The 22522-nt window shown below is 42.3% G+C and overlaps 1 protein-coding gene across 1 annotated transcript in view; it reads right to left on the bottom strand.

Annotated features, from left to right (window-relative positions):
• The window catches only part of TMEM132B (transmembrane protein 132B), a 256832-nt gene that overhangs the window by 167998 nt on the left and 66312 nt on the right, over positions 1-22522 (bottom strand). The window contains exon 2 of the mRNA XM_074844343.1: positions 17233-18112. Coding sequence (XP_074700444.1) covers positions 17233-18112 — 880 coding nt within the window. The remainder of the gene's footprint in view (positions 1-17232; positions 18113-22522) is intronic.

Here is a 22522-nt window from a genome sequence, read left to right as displayed (position 1 = left end):
ATTCTATCATTAAAATGCTCTCAAATTCAGAAAGACCCATTTCTAGATGCAGTTGGAACCTTTCTCCAGAACAGTACGAATACACAATCCAGTATAGGTGAGGGCTTTGCTCTTTTACACATATATGTACTGTATATGCATAGCTTCTTATTCTACCCACTTTGTAAGATTGCTGCTGCTCCCTCCTTGGCAGTTTGGAGGGCACAGATGCTCCGAGCTCTCAGGGAGACTCACACAGACAGCAGTGCCACTTCCCAAACTGGCTACTCCCTTCGGTTTTCTGGCTAAATCCATTCATCAGGCCTGATTCCGGGAGTCCGCATGTGCATGTACTGTAAAATCCCCTTTCAGAGCACTCTTTTCCACCAAAATGAACCTTTGCCAAGCTCCCCCATGGCACGCCAGCCACGGAAAGCAGACAGCACAAGCTAATGGGGCCCCGCACGAGCCCATTTGCCACACATATACTATGTATGCCCTCAGAAGTGGGTCCCTGTTTCACCGTGTGACTGAAGGTAGGGACAGCTTCCCGGCTTCCCATAGTCCCTGTGCTGCACACACAAGTAGAATTGCTTTCAAATGCCTTCGTGCTGCAGTGTTGCACTTCTGTCCGTTCTCCTCCCCGGCAGACTCTGCAGCCTTCTCAGAGAATTCTTTTTCTCTGTTCGCTTCCACCCAGCAGTCACATCAAATAGACGTGTATTACCCAGCTCGGAAACTGCTGCTTTTATCTTCCAGGTGAAGAACTGAAGTAGTTAGTGTGCATACATTTCTGAATGGTCTTGAGAAAACTCAATGTTCCTATTCCAAGGAATAAAATAATTACTTGCTTTTCAGACTTCCTGTTTAAGCTGATAAAAGTTGCTGTTACAAGCGATAGACAATTTGTAGACCTAAACAGACCTCCTAGTTCTCAGCTACACTTTGCAGTGGTTTTGAACATTGTTTGTGTCACCATTTCCCTCGCTGATCAGCCACAGATGACAACGTGTCCAGTGCAGTCCGCAGCTGGGTCCAGCTCCCCCAGCAAACAGAAGCCCCCAATCTGGGGTGTAACACTGTACGTCTCTTCCTTCTTCCACTGCGAGCAAAGCCAGTTTGCCTGACTCAGGTTTTTCTCAAGCAGCAGAATACCAACTTCAGTGCAGCTACATCCCATTAATGCTGATATACGGGAGACCTTTTAAAAGCCCTGGGGAAGACAGATTTCACTTCGTTGAGATAAATTTAAACACCAGAAACTATAAAGATGAGGGAATCCAATAAACGATCATTTATCTTTCTTCTTCATTTGAATAGAATTCACCAATATATAGCACTACAGTTTTACCCTCATGCCAAAACCTGCAAATTCAGTTCCTCTAGGTGTTCAGTCACATGAGGACAAAATTGATTCACACTGTCCCTTCTCCCATACTGAATGTGTATTCTGGGATGGGAATCTTCCCAGAATATAGTATTATAGCTCCAAAAACACTCCAGGTTTTTGAATCTAAGTTCATGTGACATATACCCAAGACACATGAAATTCAGCAACAGCAACTGGAAATGTTGGATTCTATTCTGCAAGAGCACGTACTGCCTCCTGCCAGTAGACAGTCTTTACTGAACTCAGTGAAGATGATACGAGCCTGTGTCAGGCTCCAGCATTGCAGAAAAAGAATGAGCCATCACAGCAAATGAGGAATGTGTCATTTTCTCCATCTTTTCTTGGATGGTGAAACAGCAGCACAAGGAAAGCAAGCAAATCACTCAAGGCCACACCAAGAATAGCACCAAAATCCCCAACCATAGGACATGCTACATACTTGTAGTAACAAAAATATATCTGTCATTGCACGTCACACAAGCTCATTCAAACTAAAAATTTATCACTTGCTTCGGACTCCAGCCAGGTGACGGCAAATATATCATGGAGCTGTCAACAATCTGCTAATCTTGGCTGTGAAGTGTAGGAATACAAGAAGCTTAAAAATACACTGGTCCTTCAGAAACCATAAATTTTCCTGGCTCTTTCTCACATACCACTGGGTAATAAGGTCTACTCCAGCTATTCCACTCCCACCTCCTGCAGTTAAACAGTTGCATTTTGTATGTCTACTTAGCAAATGACAATCAGACATATGAGGTAGTGGAAATCAGCCATGCATATACAGATAAACAAAGACAGACCCTCTCCGACTCCCTGACTGATGAGAGTTACCACTGGCAAAGTCAACTTCAGAGTCTGCACGGAAATCCCAGGACACACACCACTGGATTTTCAGAGCCTCCACAAGCACAGCTGGCATAACATCTCTGTCCATACGGAAATCTGGTCTGTTGTGCTCTTCTGAGCAGAGAGAAGAAAGAGAAGCAAAGACCTTTCCTCCTCCATCCAAAACCAAAGCATGTGTCTAGGCTCACACCTTTTCAGAGAGAGTGCAACAGGACGGCATAGTCCTGTGAGTGAATACTCAAGCAGCGAATTCAGTCTCTCCTAGCACATATATTTGGACAAAAATTTAAACCACGGTGGGGGGAGGATAATCGATTATAAACACAATAGAAGTTTCAAAGGATATTTCCTCATAAATAAAGCTTGTTCATGACATTTCACACCAGGCACATTTTTGGGAGACTATAAATAAAAAGCAAACCTCCTTGTTGTTCAAGTTGCGAAGCCTTATGGTCAGCAAGCTCGCTAAGGACTACATTAGCCCACTTAGCCTAAACACTACCACCCCTACAGCTGTGACATGGCCTGGCTATAGAAGGCAGCTTAATTCATCATTCTCTGTGCAAATTCAGTTCTTTACATGAATCTCTCTTTCGCCAAAGCGCTTGGTTTACCTGCCATTCTTCATTTCCTACTCCGGCCACAAACTTCAATTTTCTCTCCATAGCAGTTAAACAGCACATAATTACAACTAATTATTGATCACTAAGGGATTACTAATTGACAAATCCAATTTTCACACTGTTACCGAGCATGACTGACTGTGGACCAGAGAGGATAAAAGGTACCTGCGCTGTCTTAGAAACCTGCGGGTCTATAAGCTGGGTGGGACCAGTGTTGTCACCATCACCATTATTAAACCCATCAGACTGCAGTGGCACTTGAAGGCCAATGTGTTTAAGGACCTATTATGTAAGACACTATAAATCTACACAAAGTGACAGCCCTCACCCCAAAGAGTTTGCAAGACTAAAAAAAGCCAAGCCTTTTACATCTGTAAATGTATTCAATTTGGCTGCGTTTGTACCACTTCTGCATTCCATTTCTGCAAATATTCTCCCAAGCAAGCTAGCTGGCAGAGATGTTCAGAAAAACAGCTTGTTTCGGGGAAAAAAATGCCACTCAATTTTCCTCAAAGCAAATTTTAAATTTGCATGCTTTGGTGCACCTGCTGGTCTCAACAAATTGGATCAATGAACGAAAGGAGAGCACTGTGCAACCCCAGTGCCCTGGGAAAGCGGCTTACACCCAGCCCATTAATGTTATTCGTTAGCTGCAGCAGTCCAGTTACCCAGAAATCAGGAGTCTGCTGTCGCATGGTCTGTGTGCGGTACAATCAAGGCACTGTGCAAAGAAAGTATTTAAGAAAAATGAATTTTTAAAAAAGTCTGAGAGAAAAATACAGGGAGCTGCTCAAACATCGCTGAATGGAGTAAAAAGCAACATTTTCATAATAAGTCACATGATGAATTTTTTCCCAGTTGTATTTCAATAGAGTTATTCACATAATTCAAGTAGACACAAATCCCAGTGTGAAAATATCTGTGCTCTTGTAGCCCAGTGGCAGCCCTTCCAGCATGACTTACAACAAAAGACCGAAAAAGTCCATTCCCGTGGTACACACAAATTGGTTTATTATTAGAGCTCATCCAGCACCATTATTTTCTGACAGTAAATGTGTTTTTACCAGAATTGAAATTTCCGTGAAGAACATTTTTCTTGCAAATGTTTAACTTTTCTTTTGGGAAAAACCACATTTTTGTTTCACGTCTGTTTAACATTAAGATACATTTCCCTTTCTATTCTGTTCCAAAGGAAGCACGACACAATTTAGAAAATGCTGCACTAAATCTCCCTGGCTCCTAAAATAAAAAAACTGAGAATGAGCCTCACATAAAGAAAGATTGCAAGTGCCTTACTAAGGACTTTATTCATTAAAAAAGACTCAACTCTATTCTGCTTCTTGTCTATGAAAGTGAAATATGACTTTATTAAATGAAGCCCTTAATATGTTTGCTAAGACTCTGTCAGGCTGAACATTAACTACATTTCCATTGTTTTTCAAGTACAAAAAGAAAGTTGCTCTGCAGAGACAAGCTCACTTATAGCTTCTTAATGTACAGACCAGCAGAAAAGTTTGCTTTATTAAGTGCATTTGCAATGTCCAGCGCACACAAGGGGCACAGTGCATTCATAAAAAGAAAATGCACAGTTTTCAGATATCATTTAAGGAAGGGAGGGAATAGCAACAAAAAAAAAAAAGAAAAAACACATTAGATAGATTTCAATTTCAGGTAGCAAGGTTGCATACATGAGCGCACAACCACTGCCTACTGCCTGGGTGCACCCCAGGATGTGCGGAGGACACCCTGGAGACCTGTTCCTCCTCAGTAAGAAATAATACCTGGGGGAGCCTTCCAGGCTGCCTGGTCTCCGGCCCTTTGCAGAGGGCTTGCACCACCGGGTGAACAAGTTGCTGAATCTCCCGCCATAGAGGCATTTTTGAGGTGACGTGTTGAGGCCACTCAGGGGGATCACAGCCGGTGAAGTAGCTTCCCATCCCAGCCAGGGCACCTGCACCATCACCTAACTTCATCTTTGCCCACAATTATTCCCCTCCCGACCTGCTGTTGACTTTTTCCTGAGTTTTCTGCTTCAGACACAAGCCAGACCCAAGTCCACTCTGCCCTCTCCTGGCCTGCGTACAGATCCGAGCCTGTGCAGTCGTCCTGAATCTCCCCTGTGTGGAGGGGATCCAGGTGGGCTGGGAAAAGCCCGAGCCTGTAAGGGACAGAGGGCCACAGCTCCAGGGAAGATAGACTGGTCATCGTCATCTGGGGGGCTGCACATGATGCACACACAGGATGGCACCTCCCTGCCCACCAAACTCACCACCCTTGTGTTGCGTACTTCTTTGGCCATCCAAATACACTTGCCCTGGTAAGACAACTAAAGGAAAGGGCAGGAACATCCCCTCAGCCTCACAGTCCTCATTGAAAAATAACAGTTTAGGGGTAGAAGGGACATTGCCTTCCTCCTTTTGGAAAGCATCTACTATTTGAGGTGTATCACTGGAACATGAGCAATAAAAATAGTAATTTGTAAAATGAAAGCAATGACAGACGTTTCTTGTAAAAACACCGTGAGACATTACAGATAAAATAACGTTACATAAATAGGCTAAGCATTAGAACTATTATCATCAACAACAGCACGGGGGACACAGCAGTTTAGCAAAGGAAGTGAAAAATAGCGGATATGATTTAAGAGGCAGAGAGAATCTGTTCTGGCAAGTTGTAATTACTGAAGCTGAAACCCAGCCAGGATCCTGGTTGACTGCCTCCAGGCTTGTGAAATGCAACCCAGAATCTTTAAATGACCAAATAATTGGGACCTGTAGGTTTCATGTCGCCAGCAAGACACCGTCATCAACACTGCCACACAAGGACAGCAGTCCAGCACTAACACAGAGAAAGATCAACCACAAGCACCAGCCTCCACAGTACTCGTGATTTCAGACATCTACAGCCAAATATTGACCTGAACCAGATCTGCTTTGCATGGTCATTTTTCTTCCCAAGGTGGTACTGCTGCAGGTTTCTTTCAACCATTCGTCAACTTCAGCACCCTGTAAGCATCTAATGTCTAGTTAAAGGACATCACTCATACATTTCATGGTTCCCAAAATGCAAAGATATCTACCCAATTTCCTAAGAAACATTAATATTAAAGTATGGCTTTCTCAGCCCAAATCATGCAAGCTGAACAAAGTTCTCCTGACATTTTATGACAATGTGATTAATAATACCAAGAAGAAGAATGAAATGATACTAGATTATAAACTATTGTAAATCTTTCAGTCATCCCAGGAATAACGAATATAGATTTCTTAGGAGAGCACTACAGATTTAAACAGAATCATTTTAGTTTTCTTGTCAATCAAGATGCTATTTATATAATAGCAGAAACAGACAATGAACTCACTTAATCTTAAAATGAGGGTGGAGCACATTCAAGGCAAGGGCTATAGGCATTTCTTTAACATTTTTCCCTTTTTTTAAAAAAAAAGCAAATTGAAAAACCATCCTAAGCTAAAATTTCAAAAATTGTTGAAGAAAATGTTCCATTGTAACCATCATTTCTGATCCAAGCAAGAGCCACAGTGACAAGAAGTTCAGCGTTCAAGTCACCCAAACCTAGTTGGACTTAGAAAGCCTGAGCTGACATGACCTACTTTTTTTTCCAAATACTTACATAAAAAATTTTAAGAGTTATGATCAAAACTGTACTGGCCTAAGCATCCACTGGACCGAAATGCCCCATACTTCCTTGGCATGGGTTATGGAGTCCAGCAAAAAGTAAATGCAAACTCTTCACAGGTTGTTCTAGAAATGTTGCTAAGCCTTCAACCCCCACCTTGAGACAAGGGTTATGGCCTTGTTCTGCTTCTGGCTCCACAGGGGAACTCTGCGCTCTCTGACCCCTTGAGGCAGGCTGTCCTAGACATTACCTCAATGCAATAATTAATAAATAATAATACTGAATTTGAGCTCGTGCAACTCGTACCAGCTAAATGTTCCAAAGAAAAATGAATAATGCATACAGAAGAGATTCATTTGGGGGAAAAAAATCTAACTTCAGTTTGAAATAAAGCCCTGGTTGCCTTGGCAAAGAGGATTTAATTGCTGTAATCACTACATCTCACATAAGGTCGCTGTTTGAGGGAGTCCACAGTACTGCTATTCATTCTGTATCTGCTCCATAGCAAATAAAGGACTACTGGTCCCTAGAGCACCAGTGAAATAGTTCTGAAAAGGTTTAAATTATTTTTAAAGGGCTATTAGCTTTGGCAAATGAGTCAAAAATCATCTTAGCTGAAGAGCATAGGTAGTTATGCCACATTATAGAGATAACAGCAGGAAATGCCATAATTAAGACTGTACTACTTGTGTTACTGTGTGTTATTAAAAAGAGTACCCAAAACATGACCATTCCTTATCCATCTGTGTCCTATCCACCCACCCACCCAAGGTTACTACTGTCCCTAACAAATTTCCCAGTGATTATCAGAAATACAAAGCCAGAACACTGGCACACACACGTGCCTCGCACACAACCAAATTCAAATAGTTTTATTGGCACAAATCCTAAACAACTCTATGGAAGTCAATTAAATCACCCCTGTTTTCTGTGTAAGAGAGAGAAGACTCTGGCCAGGCAAATTAAATTAGAGATGGGCCAGCGCCAAACTCCCAGATCCAAAACAACCCAAAACTCACAATGCATTTGGATCCTGGTCCAGATTCTCACAGTCGGCGCCTGGTTCTCCCTCACCCTCTGCTACCTCCTAGGACAGGACAAACTTTTCAGACTGTCTCCAAGCATCACTTGGTGCATTTTATCACCATCTTCCATCAGGGATCTGCATCAAAGTGCTCATACGTGTGCTTCCTGTGGCCGCTTGGCACATTTCTTGCCCAGACCCTCATTAACTTGAGCAGATGCTTAGAAAGCCCATGAACAAGGCATCATCTATCCCACACTTCTGCCTCTTTTCCTTTCCCACTTGTTGTCTTCTAGGACCGGCGCAATTAGAGATGGGGATTCAGTGAAAATGCATTTGAGGACTACTTCATTAATACCACAAAAGCCTGGGCCACACAGTGAGAAAAAAGCAACCGAGAAAGTTCACTTGGCAGGAAAATTTTAAGAAGGATGTAGTGGCAAGGGGAAGGTATATTTTGGTCCTAGTGAGCAACCTAAACAAAAGCACAGCGGGATCAGAGAGAGACTTGCTGGAGCCACACCTGATGGTTCAGAGTGACAAGGGTGACAAATTTGCTCCACAAACATAAGGCTGCTTGAATATGGCCCTCCCAATGGCACCCTCCTCATTGGGATACCCCCAGAAATTCTGCTACTCTGACCAATTCCTCCTCTGCTGGGAGTATCCACAGCATCTCTGCAGGAATCCTAAGGAGACTATATTTTAGAGATGTTTTCCTCTTATGTACTCATGCACTGACACCCAGCACTGCTCAGGATAGGGGACTTTTAAGTGGCAGACTGAAAGCTCGGGGAAGATGAGAGATGAACCCCACCACCCAGAAGCAGCTCCCTGGGCTCTGGGTAGCTCAAGCAGAGCTCTTGCTGCAAGTCCTCCCACGTGAAGCAACACTGGCCCCGCTCCACCAGGGGCTTTCTGCAGCAATGCCAGCACAAGGCATCGCCTTCCTCACACTGCCTCGCTCCCCACTGCCCACGCAGCGTTGGAGGGCTGGCGGCTGAATGGTGCAAGAAGTGAAACAGCTTTAACTGTAAGAACCGTTTGCTGTGCCTTAGGATGGCAGACTCATTTGTCACTGTTTTCTTCTCCTGCAGCTCTTTTGATTCATTTGGGATCCAATAACTTTGTTAATATGATTTCTTTCATACCCTGGCCAAGTACAGCATCCGGAGCACATGTGGCAGCTATGTGAAGCATTAAATACCTCACATAAAGCACAGGTCCCTGCTCTGCTTTGTGCAAAACCATTTCTTACAAATCCTTTATTGACATAAATTGTATGGGGGGCAGGAGGAGTACCCAAAAGAAGAAGATATGTTGACAATTTTCTCGAAATATTGTCTCCTGCTCTTTCTGAAAGTCCTCCCTCCACAAAGCTGTCAGGTAACCATCACACTGGCCTTCTTATATCAGGCCATGCAAAAACTTATGGGTAAACACAAGAACAAAAGCAACTCTCTGTTGCATCAGCAGGAATATGAAGAAATTGAGATCAATATGCTCACTCAAAGCAATACTTCATCAGCTTCATGGGCTAGTAATCTGTTTTTTACCAGGATAAAGTGACAGCAACACATGGCCCAAAACATTTATCTCAGGAAGAAAGTAAATTTCAAAGTAGACACATTTTTATACTTTTCTTTTAATACTATTCATTACACACTAGAAGTAACTGCATCAACGACTGAATCACTGTTGTGTCTGACTTGTTTAAACAAGACCGTGATTTACTGCACTGCCAGCTAATGAAGAGCCGTACAAGAAGCTGATCAATGCCATCATTGTCTGGCAGCACAAAGCAGGGACCACTCAGCATATTGTCCAAAACAAAGACCCCTCCCAAGCTCCCTGCCAGGGACTCGCTCACTAGTACACACAGTTTGCAAAAAGCCACAGCATGTTCCAGAACTTGAAATGATCACTCAAAGACCGGAACCTTTTCTGACCTGTGTTCCCAACCTGAGTACAAGGTGCAAAAAAAAAAGAGATGAAGAAAATGTTTATCTTGCAGCTGTCTTCCTTAAATTACCCTTTCTGATACTGTGTATTTAAGTAGTTTTGTCACCTGAAGGCAGCTTTGTGTTCATTAACAGAGGCAACTGAACTCCGAGCCAGGTGCTCACAGGCAAAAACTCAGCTCCTAATTCCATCTTCAGTGGCTTTCCCTTCCCATTTCACATCTGCACCGATGTTGATCACAGCAGGGATAAATCATCCGTCCCTTCCTGCAAGGCAACAACTACAAACAGGATAGCCCCCAGCAAAAGAAAGATTTGGAGAAGAGCAGTGGCAGTGCCCTGTGCAGACTGGAGAGGCTGAACCTTCAGTAGCCCCTTAGACACAGCTCCTCATCCCAGAGGAATCACTACCCAGCACACCTTCATGTTGCATAGAGAGAGTCTGAGCAGATACAACAAACCAAGGGCATCCTTTTGTCTGTGGCCTCCTCCAAAATCCACTTGCCTCCTTCCCAGGCACACTCTGCATCACAAGCATTTTAACCACAGCTTGTACCTTGCTCTTAGTGCAACCACGCCACATCTGCTGACAGTGCTCTGCAGATCCGCACCCGGCCCTGAAGCAAGCATTGAGTTGTGCAGGAGCTGCCTGGAGTTAATTAGCAGGAGCTGTCATGTCAAAGCTTTCAGAGAGGGGAATCAGCCTAGGAACAAGCTTGTAGAACCCGAACCATTGAAAAATGTAAAAATCTCCTTCCATTACCATCAACAAGGCTGAGTTTGTGTCAAGTCACATGGTGTATTGGCACCTTCCAAATCCACGGGAAACGCTCTTCATATCATCTCCATTTGCAGAGTTTAACAGTGTCTGCTAACACACTGGCAGACGAGAGGTTGTCGGGGTTCCTATTATCAACTTTATTTGTCACACGCGTGCAGAATGATCTGATGTGTCAAACAAGATGCACTGCCACCAGTTACACACAGCACTGCTTACCCGCTTCTAGTTCAGTACTGCAGAGACGACAGGTCTGCTCACACACCAAGTGACTTAAAATCAACATGATTCTCTTTTTTACCACTTTATGGTTCCGAGTATGAGATACAGCAAACTGATTTACATAACATTGCCACATCCCTTAGCGCTCACAGATGCAGATGGGCAGATGAATGAGATAGCTGTGCTGCTGGCAGGACTCAAATAGAAGAAAAAATAGGGTTTCAAGGCAAACCAAACACCTTTTCCAATGGAAAGTGGGTCCTTGTCTCATTCCAGTTGTATTCAGTGTTCCCCCACCATACATGTGAAATATTCCCAAACTGTCAAAATTAAAAATACCTAGCAGTCAAACTATTCACCTTCTCAGTGAAAAACACTGGTGAAATACACATGCAGGCTAAATATTTTTAATTAATCTAATTCTGCATTTTGGTCAAGCTCTCCCCTCCAATTCTTATTCCCACTTCCCTGCTCCCATGGGCAAGGGAAGGGGCAGACAGCAGGGACACTCGCCACAGCCACCCAAACTCAGCACTACAGCCTCCCACCAATGTCTCATCCTCCTTTACCTTAACAAACACCTTAATAACGCCACAGTAACAAGCAGCTGTGTTTCTGGACAAAGCAGCACTTTCAAGGATCCCTTTTGCAGGGCAACAGAAGTCGCCATCAGAAAATGTCTCAATAAAAAAGAGCATTTTATCACCATGACGCTGCGATCCTGTCTGGAAGTGCTTCAAAGGCAATATCCAACAACTAACAAGAGCTTCTCGCTGTCGCGTGGGGCTGCTGCTCTGCCTGTTTTATTTCTGTGAAGAGTGATCGCGGACGGCTGATTATTGTAGCAGATAGTTGACCTTTATCTAAAATTCCATTAAAAAGCTTTATTGACTGTAGTCTTGTGGGGTCTTTCAGGATTCACTGGGTCATTTATTCACTGTCAGATATCCATCGGTTTTTAAGCTTTTAGGACTGCTCAAGCTCTAGGAAGAAGCTATTTTTTTTGGTCATTTTAAACTGTTTTTAAGACTGTATGAGGGGGTGGTTTCTTTTCTTCTCCCTCTCTAGTGTGGCTAGGACAAAGAAGGTTATCTTAAAGCACATGAAAAGGAGAGAAAACCTGGCAGTGTGGAACAACTACTTCCAGGGCGGGTTGGTTTGTGCATGTGGGCAGCACCGCCATGCACTGCCTGCAGGTACACAGGGAGGATGCCTTTTTCACTTCAGTCAACAAAGATTCAGGTCTAACTACTTCATACAACATCCTTGTGAAATTTATAACTCCATACCATTCATGCCAGGCTTTCATCAGCTGAAGCCACTTTTTCTGGGCCACATGCCTGTCTCAAATAGAAATTAAAAAAATAAAAGAATGGTTCAACCCTTTCTGAAAGAGAATTTATAGAAATGGTTTATCCAAGCTAAAAAAAATTCTGGTGACAGCTCCCCCAGGCTTTGCAGGAGTGCCCTGAAAGGATGTTACTCCCTTTCCCATTCAGTGACGAAAAGAAAAGAAAACAGTGGGAGGAAGACAATGAAGCATCAAATGAAGGAAGAGATCTGGAAAAAAAAAAGCGTGAATTTCTCTTTGAGGAATATGTTATAACGTGTATATACATGGGGACTGAGTTACGGTTGCACAGACATCTCTGGCATTTCCAGACTTTGCAGTGATGATACTTTTTATTAATATTACATATTACTGTTTCATATTTTACATTTAGTTCAATGTACATTCAGAGAAAAGAGAGAAATAACAAATTTAAACATTCATTCTGTGTTTATTAAAATCTTTGGGTAAAACACAAATATTCCCAAGTTGCCAGTAATACTTTAATTCTGTAATTATTTCTGAATCTGAACTAGCATTTCTGATACACTTCTGAAATTAATTTTTTCCCTTTCTCAACACTTTCACTTCTGCTGAATTTTCATCCTAAAATGATGTTTCAGTTAATCATTTATTTCTCTCATCAGTAATAATCCTGCCCGGCTTCCTCATTCTTGGTTATAAGTGATGGAGGCTCTGCATGGCCTTCTCCTCACATGCAGCCAGGCTGCATTCCCCACAGTCTGTATGCTCTCATTTTCTATGCATTTCCAGATCTAAAACCTTCTGTTTTCTTTCCCTTGTTTGCTCTTGGCAGCTATTGGCAGGAGACATCCTCTTAATGATCTTTTTCTGGCCTTCTAGACGACTGCTCAGACTTCTACAGATCTTTCATTATTAACACAGAAGCCTTGTAAGTCAGTTTTAATGGCCTGTGCAATTTTTATTCCTTAGCAGGAGACGTAACCTCCTCCATATGGATATATGTTTATTAATATAAATCCTTAATATCATTTTTCCTGGTGAGAATAATCAGTAAAAGCCAACCAGCATGTATTACACCTTGTACTGGTTCATCCAGAAATCAAAAAGTAATCTTTGCCCTGCAATATGTGGAGCATGGCAGTGAGAAGCAGATAATCTTTTTCCCTGAGGTTGCCTAGGCACCGAACGACAGTGCGGTTTCTTTGCACGGTCCTGCCATGCCCCTCCAGACAGAGGACCGCATCCCAACCACAGCCGCTTTCATTTCTCTAGCATGGGATTCATTACCTGGTTCCAGCCCCTTACTATTATTCCTGGAATATCTCCAATCTCCGTTTCTATTCTGATCGGGCATAAAAGAAGGATGGGTCGTTCGTGTTAGGGACGCGTAACGAATGCCGACAAACCCACTTTTTGTCTGTGACTGGACAAATTGCTATTAGTGCTCAGCCTTCGTTACCAGCACATCCTCACTAACGGTTTAAATGGGGAGACTTGGAAAACGGGACAAAACTCTGTCATTTATTTATAAAGAGAGTGTCCTGGTTTCTTTCCTATTACCAAGGGGCGATTGTCTATTTATTCCATTAAACGTTTTACTGCTGTACAAAATTACTCCCATTTTTCTTTTAAAAACATCCTCTGAGTCTCAAAACAGAGTTAAATAATAACATACACCACAAAAGAAATGCAAGCCATTCCCAGTGCTATTGGATGAGATTTCCATCCTTCCAGTTAAGCCAGAATTGTTTTCTCCTCTCTCTTTTACAACTCCTCCATTTACGTAAGGACACTTCTTCTGTTTAGTAAATAGCACAAAAGTTCGCGTTACCCCTTCTTTAGTCATGATTTCCATCTTTCCTTGTTTACTATGTTTCATCTAAGTTTGTCAGTAAAGAAGGTAACAGATACTCCTGTGCATGAAAAGACAAAAAGTGCCCAAAAATCTGTGACACTGATGCATGTATTAGTCCTGCTGGAATCTCAAAGTTGTGCTTCATTCTTCCTTTTTTTTTTTTTAAACTAGGTAGCCCATAAAAAAGTTTAATCATGGCAACATAGCCCATTTCACCTATCTTTATGGGTAAACTATGTTTAGTGGCAACCCACCTAACATAATGGCCAAAATTTATGTTCACAGATGGTAAATTTTACAGTACAGACCAGACCGGCAAGGCCACAAATTAATCTCCAGTGTCATAAGAATTTCATTGCACACATGTATAGATCATCTGTCAACAAAGTGAGCAATATGACTGCCAGGCACAGCAAAAGCATTAAATGCATGCTTAGCCTCCAAATTCTGCCCCTTGACATATCTGGGTCCTTCAATTACACCAAGCCACACTGGCTGGATTGCAGTATCAAAAGAAACAAATTCCCCAAACGACAGCAAAATGAGAGCTCCAACTCAATCTTAAATTCTAGTTATTGAATGAAAACAAACAACCGAGACTTAGCTTAAGCAGAGCAAAACCAGTTTGGACTGATGAAAGGGACTGGAAGTGATAACTGGAGCTTCACATTGCCCTGTAAGTGACATTATGGGAAGGAAGGGGCTTTAACAAGTGAGTATCCTTCAACACAGCACATTGCTGAATCAAGAAAAACTGTTTCCAATTGCTTTTCAGTTTCCAAGCTTGGTTAAGAATCCCAAATTTTACCAAAACAAGGAAGAATCTGCTCTCATATGAGAACTAAGTCAGTTTTGCTAGAACAAAATCCAACATAAAATAAAATACTACACGACACAGCATGAAATAGTAAAGGGGTCCATAAAATTGAGCATATCTGTTCTTTTTGCATACTGTCAGAGCTCAAGGTTGGCATCAAACGCTGTGTTGAGAATGACTTGATTTTGATCTATTGTCTCATATGAGCCAGACTGCAATTCACCCTGCTACACTTGTAACAGATATGATTAAAAACAATCAGTTATATTAGGCAAAAATATATTTCCCAAGGCAAACATTCGCTTCAATGTATTTTTCTCTGGCTATAACACACAGAAATTCTATGTATATAAAAACCTTCTGGGTTTTCATGGACATTAGCATTGAGCTGAAAAACAGGGAAAGCCTGTGAGGGAAACTGCATAAATTAGACGCAGGCGCTATAGTGATTGTATTTCCCTCGGCATAATTCCCTGCCTACTATGTAAACTTCAATCTCTCTGTGGGCCCCACGTATGCCATTTGAAATAATCAAATAGCAACAGTTGCTCATGCTCTCTCCATCCTGAAGGACGGGTGAACCATCAGCAGAATTGCATTTTGCCTCTTGCTTTCAGCATTCAACTGAAGGTTAAATAAAAATACTTGCAGTTTCTCTGATAAAAAGCACAATGCAGGCAAAGCCAAATAAAAGACCAGACAGGCTAGACTACATAGAGCCAATAGTGAATTTTCCAAGGAAATATTTCTGGGCACGTAAAACATGCTGATCTATTGTAACAGAAACACCTCCTGGAGATGAACCGATTCCGCACACTTTTCAAAGAAGGAAATCCCCATGGAAACCTGACTGCCTTCCCAGCAGCTCAGGAGCACCGAGATGCACACTCCGAGGGTCGGGAGAGCGCCATGAAGCGACTCCCACCTGATGGCTGGAGACATGCAAGTCATAGGGGCCTGTGGGAGAAGATGAGGGTCTGGGCAGTAGCCAGACACTTGTGGCTCATCCTGGGGCTCCCCAGTTTGGAGGCTCTTGACTCCCTTGGTTTCTACTTCCTTGAAACCCCAGGTTAGTTACTGTGCTCAGTGCTTCCAGAAACTATATTACTTTTGAAAGGCAGCATTTCAAAACTATGGCTACAAGAAGTTTTTGGTGTTTTCCTAGCCAGGAGAAATATCAAAACTCTAGCCTCGCATTGTTTGTTACAAGGTAAATGTTTTTTTAGAAATTCCAATGGAAAGAAAACATTCTCATCTTAGGTTATCTCTAATACCTAGGGGATTTTATCTGTGATGTGGCACAGATTATAAAAAATTGAGAATTAAGAGCTGATGTTAAATCCTCGCAGAGCCCTAGGCAAACTCCATAATCTCTCTGCTATAGCACCGAGGATCAATACGCAACTGCCAAAACCTGACTGTTCCATGAGGTTGGTCCATCTACTGACAGCAGATGCTGGCCAAAACCATATTTAACAAAGAAAAAACAGTAAAGCCAGGTAAAGGCAAGACTAAGTTGGGTTTATAGGAAGACCCTTCCTGACCCAAACCTTTCAAAGTCTGGTTAAACCCTACTATACTTCTCATGCATTTCTCCCCAACCCTGAGTAGATGGAGTGCTTGGGATATTATGGACCATTTTCTTTCCCTCATAGTGCACTGCACTATGAACCACTTGTCCCAATTCACACAGCAATCTGTAAGTTTATTAATATGCATGTGCTGTTTCACAAACACTGAATGATTTGAAAGTGCTGCATAAGGTTTGCTGTCTGTTTTCTCAACATCTGTCCCCAAAGTGCACTTCTGTCATGTTCTGCTCCCATCGTTCTCCGATCAAAAAGTTAGAAGTAAGGCACGAATCTGTTTTGAGGTTTGCTAGCATGGGCTGCAACTCCTTCTTTCCCAAGTGTCTCACATTCTCACAGCATATGACACTTTCCAATTACCTTTTGGCCCTTTTATTCCCTCAGTCTGGCTCACATTTCTCTCTGAATTTGGTCTCTATGCGGCTCTGAACCCACAGTCTGACAGCTAAGGACATAACAGATATGCAGCACTAACCCTTGGGGTGGTTAGAAATGCCTGAATTCTCCCATTACAGGCAGATTCACAAGTAAAGGTCACCAGAAAGTCTCAAAACTTAAAGCAAAAATGGGTCATGCAACAAGCAGTCAAAAGCCTGAGGAAGCAGGATGGGCTCTCTTACTGAAAAACTGAAGATGACTTGCAAAGTTTGGATCCAAATCCTGGCTCTGCCAAAGACTTCCTACGCAAGCTGAGGCACGTCTCATTTTCTCACCTCTCAGCTCCCCTCTGTACAGTGCAACAAAATAGTTCCTCACCACATATGACCTGTGCAAGATGTATCCCATGTACTTTGGAAAGATGATAAGAAAGTTGATAAAAAGAGAGGAAGCTTCACCAAAGAAACTGAAAACCCTTCTGCAAACTGTCTAGCAAAATGGATTGCAGCAGTTACCCTGGCTGACTTAGAGGCATAATTTAAGAGGCAGAATTATGACTAGAAGCAAATAGAATTAAAACAAAAAATAATAATACAAACATTTATAGCTTATACTTTAGAATCAATTCCCATGTTCCAAGAAGTGTCATCCACACAAATAATTCAAGACTATTTAGAGCTTTCCCCAGTTGGAAAGAAAATGCTTAAGCTCTCCCAGGAAAACACTGAACATAACCAAAGAAATTATACCTGACATCGATTTGTCATCGATATTTGTAGACTGTTCAGCATACAGCACTTCAAAAAGTCTCTTACCTTAATACAAACTGGTCTGCTAGAGAGTCATCAGCCAAGGAAACATGAAAGGTCACAACGTCACCTTCTCTGACCGGGTTGAGTGGTAAGCGAATAACGACATTTTCATCTAGCCTCAGTGAAGACTGTTTTAATTTGTCTTGATTTGGGTAAACAATGATGCTACCAATCCTCTCCATAGCTGACAAAGCCTTGTGTTCATTATCTTGACCTGCGTGGATATTGTTCTCCCATTTTGCATCCTCTGGAGAACATTCCCCATCTGCTGTATAAATCTTATAGAAGAGCTCCACAGTAATCCCTTCCAGGGAGGCTGTTTCCTCTGAAACCAAGGGTGGAGGGGAACTGAACCAGCTAGGAGATAATTCCAGCTCTGCAACACATAATCCTAGATGACCTGTCAATCTACAGCTGGCCACAACTTCTCTAGACTCTAGGAAAGCAAACATCTTCACGCAAGGCAACATCTCCGCAGAATTATAGTCATCCCAGTCCTTCCCCGCAATATAGAACAAGGTTTGTATTTTAGGTTTGTTGGAATAGATTGAGCTGTCGATTATGTGAGATTTTAATTTCCAATTAAAAGTGAATTTACTTGTGAAACCAAAAGATGCAGAGGTCAGCATAAGGTCCAAGGGGACAGCCTGTTCAACAGAAAAGGGTCCATACGTGGCATTTAGGACAGGTGGCAGTTTGGCTTTGTATATAAAGAATGAATCCACCCTAGACTGCAAACTGGAGTTCCTCATGATATCCTGGTTGGCTTCTTTGAGGAAGAAGAAAACATCAGCATTGCAGATGTGATAGCTCGCGGGGAGATACGTTGGCAGGTTTGAAAATCTCTGTATGCTGTCCATGATCCCTCCTCGGCTCTCCACCACTGCAGGCCAAAGATAAAAGGAAACAGAAAGACAATTCTAATGTTTGCTTAGCGTGCCCCTCAGTTTTTCTCAAAAGCAATGTGTTACCAGAGATCAATACTATTAGCCACAGTTACGAAACAATCTGACACAGGTACCATGGAATAACATTGTTGGCTCAAAGCTCATACACTGAAAACATCCCATTGCATCAGCTGTACAGATCCCTTTCCACCTTCCCCAATCTATTATCTACTTGAAAGCCATTAATCAAGTACTGGATAAAACAAGGAGGAGATTGATTGGCCAGATCCCAATCTAAGTTCCAAAACTTTTTACTGGTTGTTTGTTGGTTTTTTATTGCCAGATCAAACAGACTTTTGCTCATCCATGTTTCAATATACATAAGAAACTGGCATACTGAATATTAGTAGGCAGTAAACCAGCTCATTTTCTTTAATCAACATCACTAACACACAATATAATGAGGGGTTGCAAATCTGCACCACTCCCAATACTCTTTTGCCAGGTCAGCAGTTTGGAAGTTAGTGGCAAACTGATAAAAGCTTTGTGTTCTTGAAACCAAAACTTCTCACACAAAAAAATATGGGGTTTGATAGAGGTCTCAGTGGGATGGATTTATAGGCAAGAGTGAACTTGAGAGAAGGAGAGAAATCCTTTACATGCAGAAGGTTTGTAGATGCTTAGAAGAATTTTTTGGTTTAATTCCAGAGGAGAATGAAACACATTTGGAAACCACAAAAGTTTCTCTACAACACAATAGCCAATCCTCCAGCCAGCACTGAGCAATTTTTCCCAGGCAAGAAAAGATTCCAGAGGGAGGGAGGGATCAAACAGACGTCTTTGGTTTGGGCCGATCTCTAATTAATAGTGAGATATATTCAATCTGGGCTGCAATTCTACCAGAAAGAAACGGTGGGTCTTTCAAACTAACAATTCATACGCTCCGACAAAAAGCCAGTGAATGCAAGCTCCTGGGACTGCCACAGAAGAAATAAACAGAAACCAAATGAATTAAAATGAAGCAGTTCCATAATGCACAGAGATAACAAAAGAACAATGACAGATCCTAAGGTCAAAGCTCTCGTTGTCTCTTGCTGAAACTTAGTGGCAATTTTACTGTTTGTCAGGACTGGGGAGAGCAGATACGCAACGCAACAACCATACAAACAATTACACCTGTTACAAGCCAGATGACTCAGATACTTGCAGCCACAATTTAGCACAGATAAAAGCTCTAATATTTAAGCTGTTTTTTCAGGTTGTGTATTTTTAAAGCCTACACTTATCGAAGACAGATTCTAGGGCAAATCTCATCCATTTGATTTTGCTCCACTCTTGTTCTCAGCTGAAATTCTGCTCATTTATTTTCAATGGCTTGGTATTACCTACGCGTGTTTAAATGCTGCTCACTTCATCACAATACTTCTGCCTTTACTTTTGCTGTATATTTAATTGTGTCAAAGTTTTTCTGCAGCCATTGGAATATTCTTTGTAGGAACAAGTAAATATGCAAAAATACACAAAAGCATAAAAAAATTCTTAGAAGGAAACAGTATCAACAGTCTCCTCTCTCACTACTTCACATGGAGATCAGATCAGGGTTTCCTCTCAGCTCCACAAGTAAATGCAATTGCAGAGCAGCTGCCATGCAATCGCCACACTTGAGTGTCTTCCTCTTGTTTCTTATGCCCATGCATAAACATTTCAGCCCATCTCACAAAACACGCCAGGGCAGCCAACACTTTCCCCCAGCTGCACACAGCCACAGACCTGGGCATCCAGTTGAAATGCAGAAACCCAGACGATGAGAAACTTTCTCCTCCCTTCTCCATGTGAGCACTGACCTGGGCCAGCTTGCTCTGGTATCATAGCTCACGCAAGGGACAACCATTTTTTTTAGTGATAAAAATTGACTTTAGCCCTTCCCTCCCACATCTCTTTTCATTCAGATGCGGACAATGGGTAGCTGGCGCACGCCCAGCAGCGTGCAGAAATCAGAGATGCCAGTTCTCTATGGGAAGCCACAGGCTGAGAGTAGTAATAAGCAATTCTGGAAGAAGACAGAGTTGGCCTCTCGAGGCAAGAGGCTAACCAAGATACAAGCAGTGTAAGAGGCAGGAGGCACAGGTGAGACAGATACCATGGAAAGCAGTAGGTGCTGTGTAGCAGAGATGGACACCACTGCCCGTTAGCACTGGGCACAGGAGGCTGCACAAAGCAAGGAATCCACGGCAACCTACAGCAGGGATGGAGGCAAAGAGCAGAAGGGAGTGACCACCGTTTAGCAAGGGTCAACCAATGCCCCAACACCACTTGCTGTGCTGCTCTGTGGAGCCCCAATATTTTTATCCCACCACTGAATAACAAAGTTCACACTGAGGGTCAAACCTCATCCTGATCATAGCAGGCAGAGAAAGGAGAAGATCAATGCCAATGCTAGAACCAAAGTCACCAAGGGATGTTTTAGCAGCCCCATTACTGCTCTGCTATCTACAGAGCACCTTGACACAGCATGGCTTGCCATGCTATTGTGCAACTGCACAACTCAGCCACTGAAAGTGAACTTTTCTCCTGTGAAAGCCGAAGCACCGAGGGGAGGAAGGGTGTTGTTTCTTCACTGAGAAGTCAAATGCAGACAAGCACCTTTCTGGATTAATTGTAGATGAATCAAACTACATTTGAAAGCAATACTTTTGAGAAGTTGCATTTATCATAAAAATTATGCCACCATACAGATAAACAAAGGACACACAGCAGCCAGAGTTACTCTCTGATTTCTGGGAGAAGAGCTAAAAATTTGCCTTCTCCCAAGACACACCAGATTGCAGAGGAGATTTAAACACTAACGTAGTTCCTGAGCCTCATCAGGAACCAAAAATGAGGCAAGGCTTAAATGCATTTATGTTTACATTATAGGACTCTCCCCACCCCCCATTCCTTATGCAGATATTTTATCTCTCTCAAACAGTGATTTACAGGAAGTTTAAAAGGTATGTTTTTCCCTTTCCTCCGTTTCATTACAGTGGCAACATTCAGTGCCTCTTCTCAGAACTGGTACGAAGACTAGGATATCAGCCTGCTGTAACTCAAACAAAATGAGACACAAATTTTGTCTGAAAGGTTATATGGGAAGCCATAAACACTAGTAAACAGGGCTGGGCTTTGTCCTAGAACCAGCCTGTAACAAAATATGATATCTGAATTTAGCAGCATTTTATGATGCTGTAGGAACATCTAAAAAGCAATACTTCATACGATGGCAGACCAACACCCCGCATTTTTAATTCGGCATGTCAGCACCACAGCATCAATCTCCTTATAGTAACAATCAGAAACAGGACACATTTCCAGCTTTCTGGTGTGCAACAAAGCCACAAATAAATCACCTGCTCCCCTAATAAGCACTCCAGCAAGATCAAAAGAGGGCAGAACATTAGATCAGAATGTGGGTTAGTCCTAATTATGTAACAAGAGAGAGCAAGAGTTGAAGAAAAGTAAATGGAGGCCAAATGAGCATTCCCAGAGCCCAGTGCTATCTCAAAGGCTGAAAAGTCTGTTTCTCAGACTACTGTGGCATTGGGGACATTGAGGGGAGACGTATGGAAATAACATGACATGACTTGAGATATTTAGCTTGAATTTCTAAAATAACTTTTACCTTGTAATAGCTTTTCAGCAGGTGCTTTGCCCCTTTTAAAACATTTATTTGGACTACCCAAATACAAAGACCCCTAGAGCAACAGGTCAACTTGTAAAATCTCATTGCTCCCATTTTATGTCAAAACCCCTTTCTCCAGAGTTGTGCAATAGCTTATAGCCCAGGTCATGCTGCAAACTCTGAGAATGCAGACAAGAAAGGAAACACCCTTCTGATGTTTCTGAAGAGCAGAGAGAGAGGAAGCTATCATGCACATAACCAACCATGCAATGCTGTGCATCAGGGAGATGACCCTTCCTGATCCTTACTCTGACCAGCTCAGACATCAGACAAAGCTTCCCATCTGTTGTCTTGATAATTTTTTGTTTAACGATAAAATTATCCATTGTTTTTGTTTTTAATCTCACTTGACTCTGGACTGATCCCACAAAAAGTAGCAGCACAGGACTAAGGCACATGCAAAGCCATAGCTGTAGGTCACACTGTGGAATAAAAATCTGCCATTCATGTAACTCAAGATTTCATCCCAGCTACATTTCCTAGATTTCATACATTTTAATAAGAAGCAAAACAAGTATCCTGGTCGAAGGTAGTGGTAGCAGTGGCAGGTCAGTATTAAAAACTAATGCATCTGTGTTAAGCTGTAGGAAGAGCCAAGTCTTTAAAGTTCATAATTTTGTAACTAAAACCAAAAATAACTCCTGTTGGAGCACAAATCCAAGTTTCACATCTAAATCTTCCCTCTACT

The sequence above is a fragment of the Strix aluco genome, chromosome 18 (genome assembly GCF_031877795.1).
Source record: "Strix aluco isolate bStrAlu1 chromosome 18, bStrAlu1.hap1, whole genome shotgun sequence".
Taxonomy (NCBI): domain Eukaryota; kingdom Metazoa; phylum Chordata; class Aves; order Strigiformes; family Strigidae; genus Strix; species Strix aluco.
This window is presented reverse-complemented; position numbering and strand designations above follow the sequence as displayed.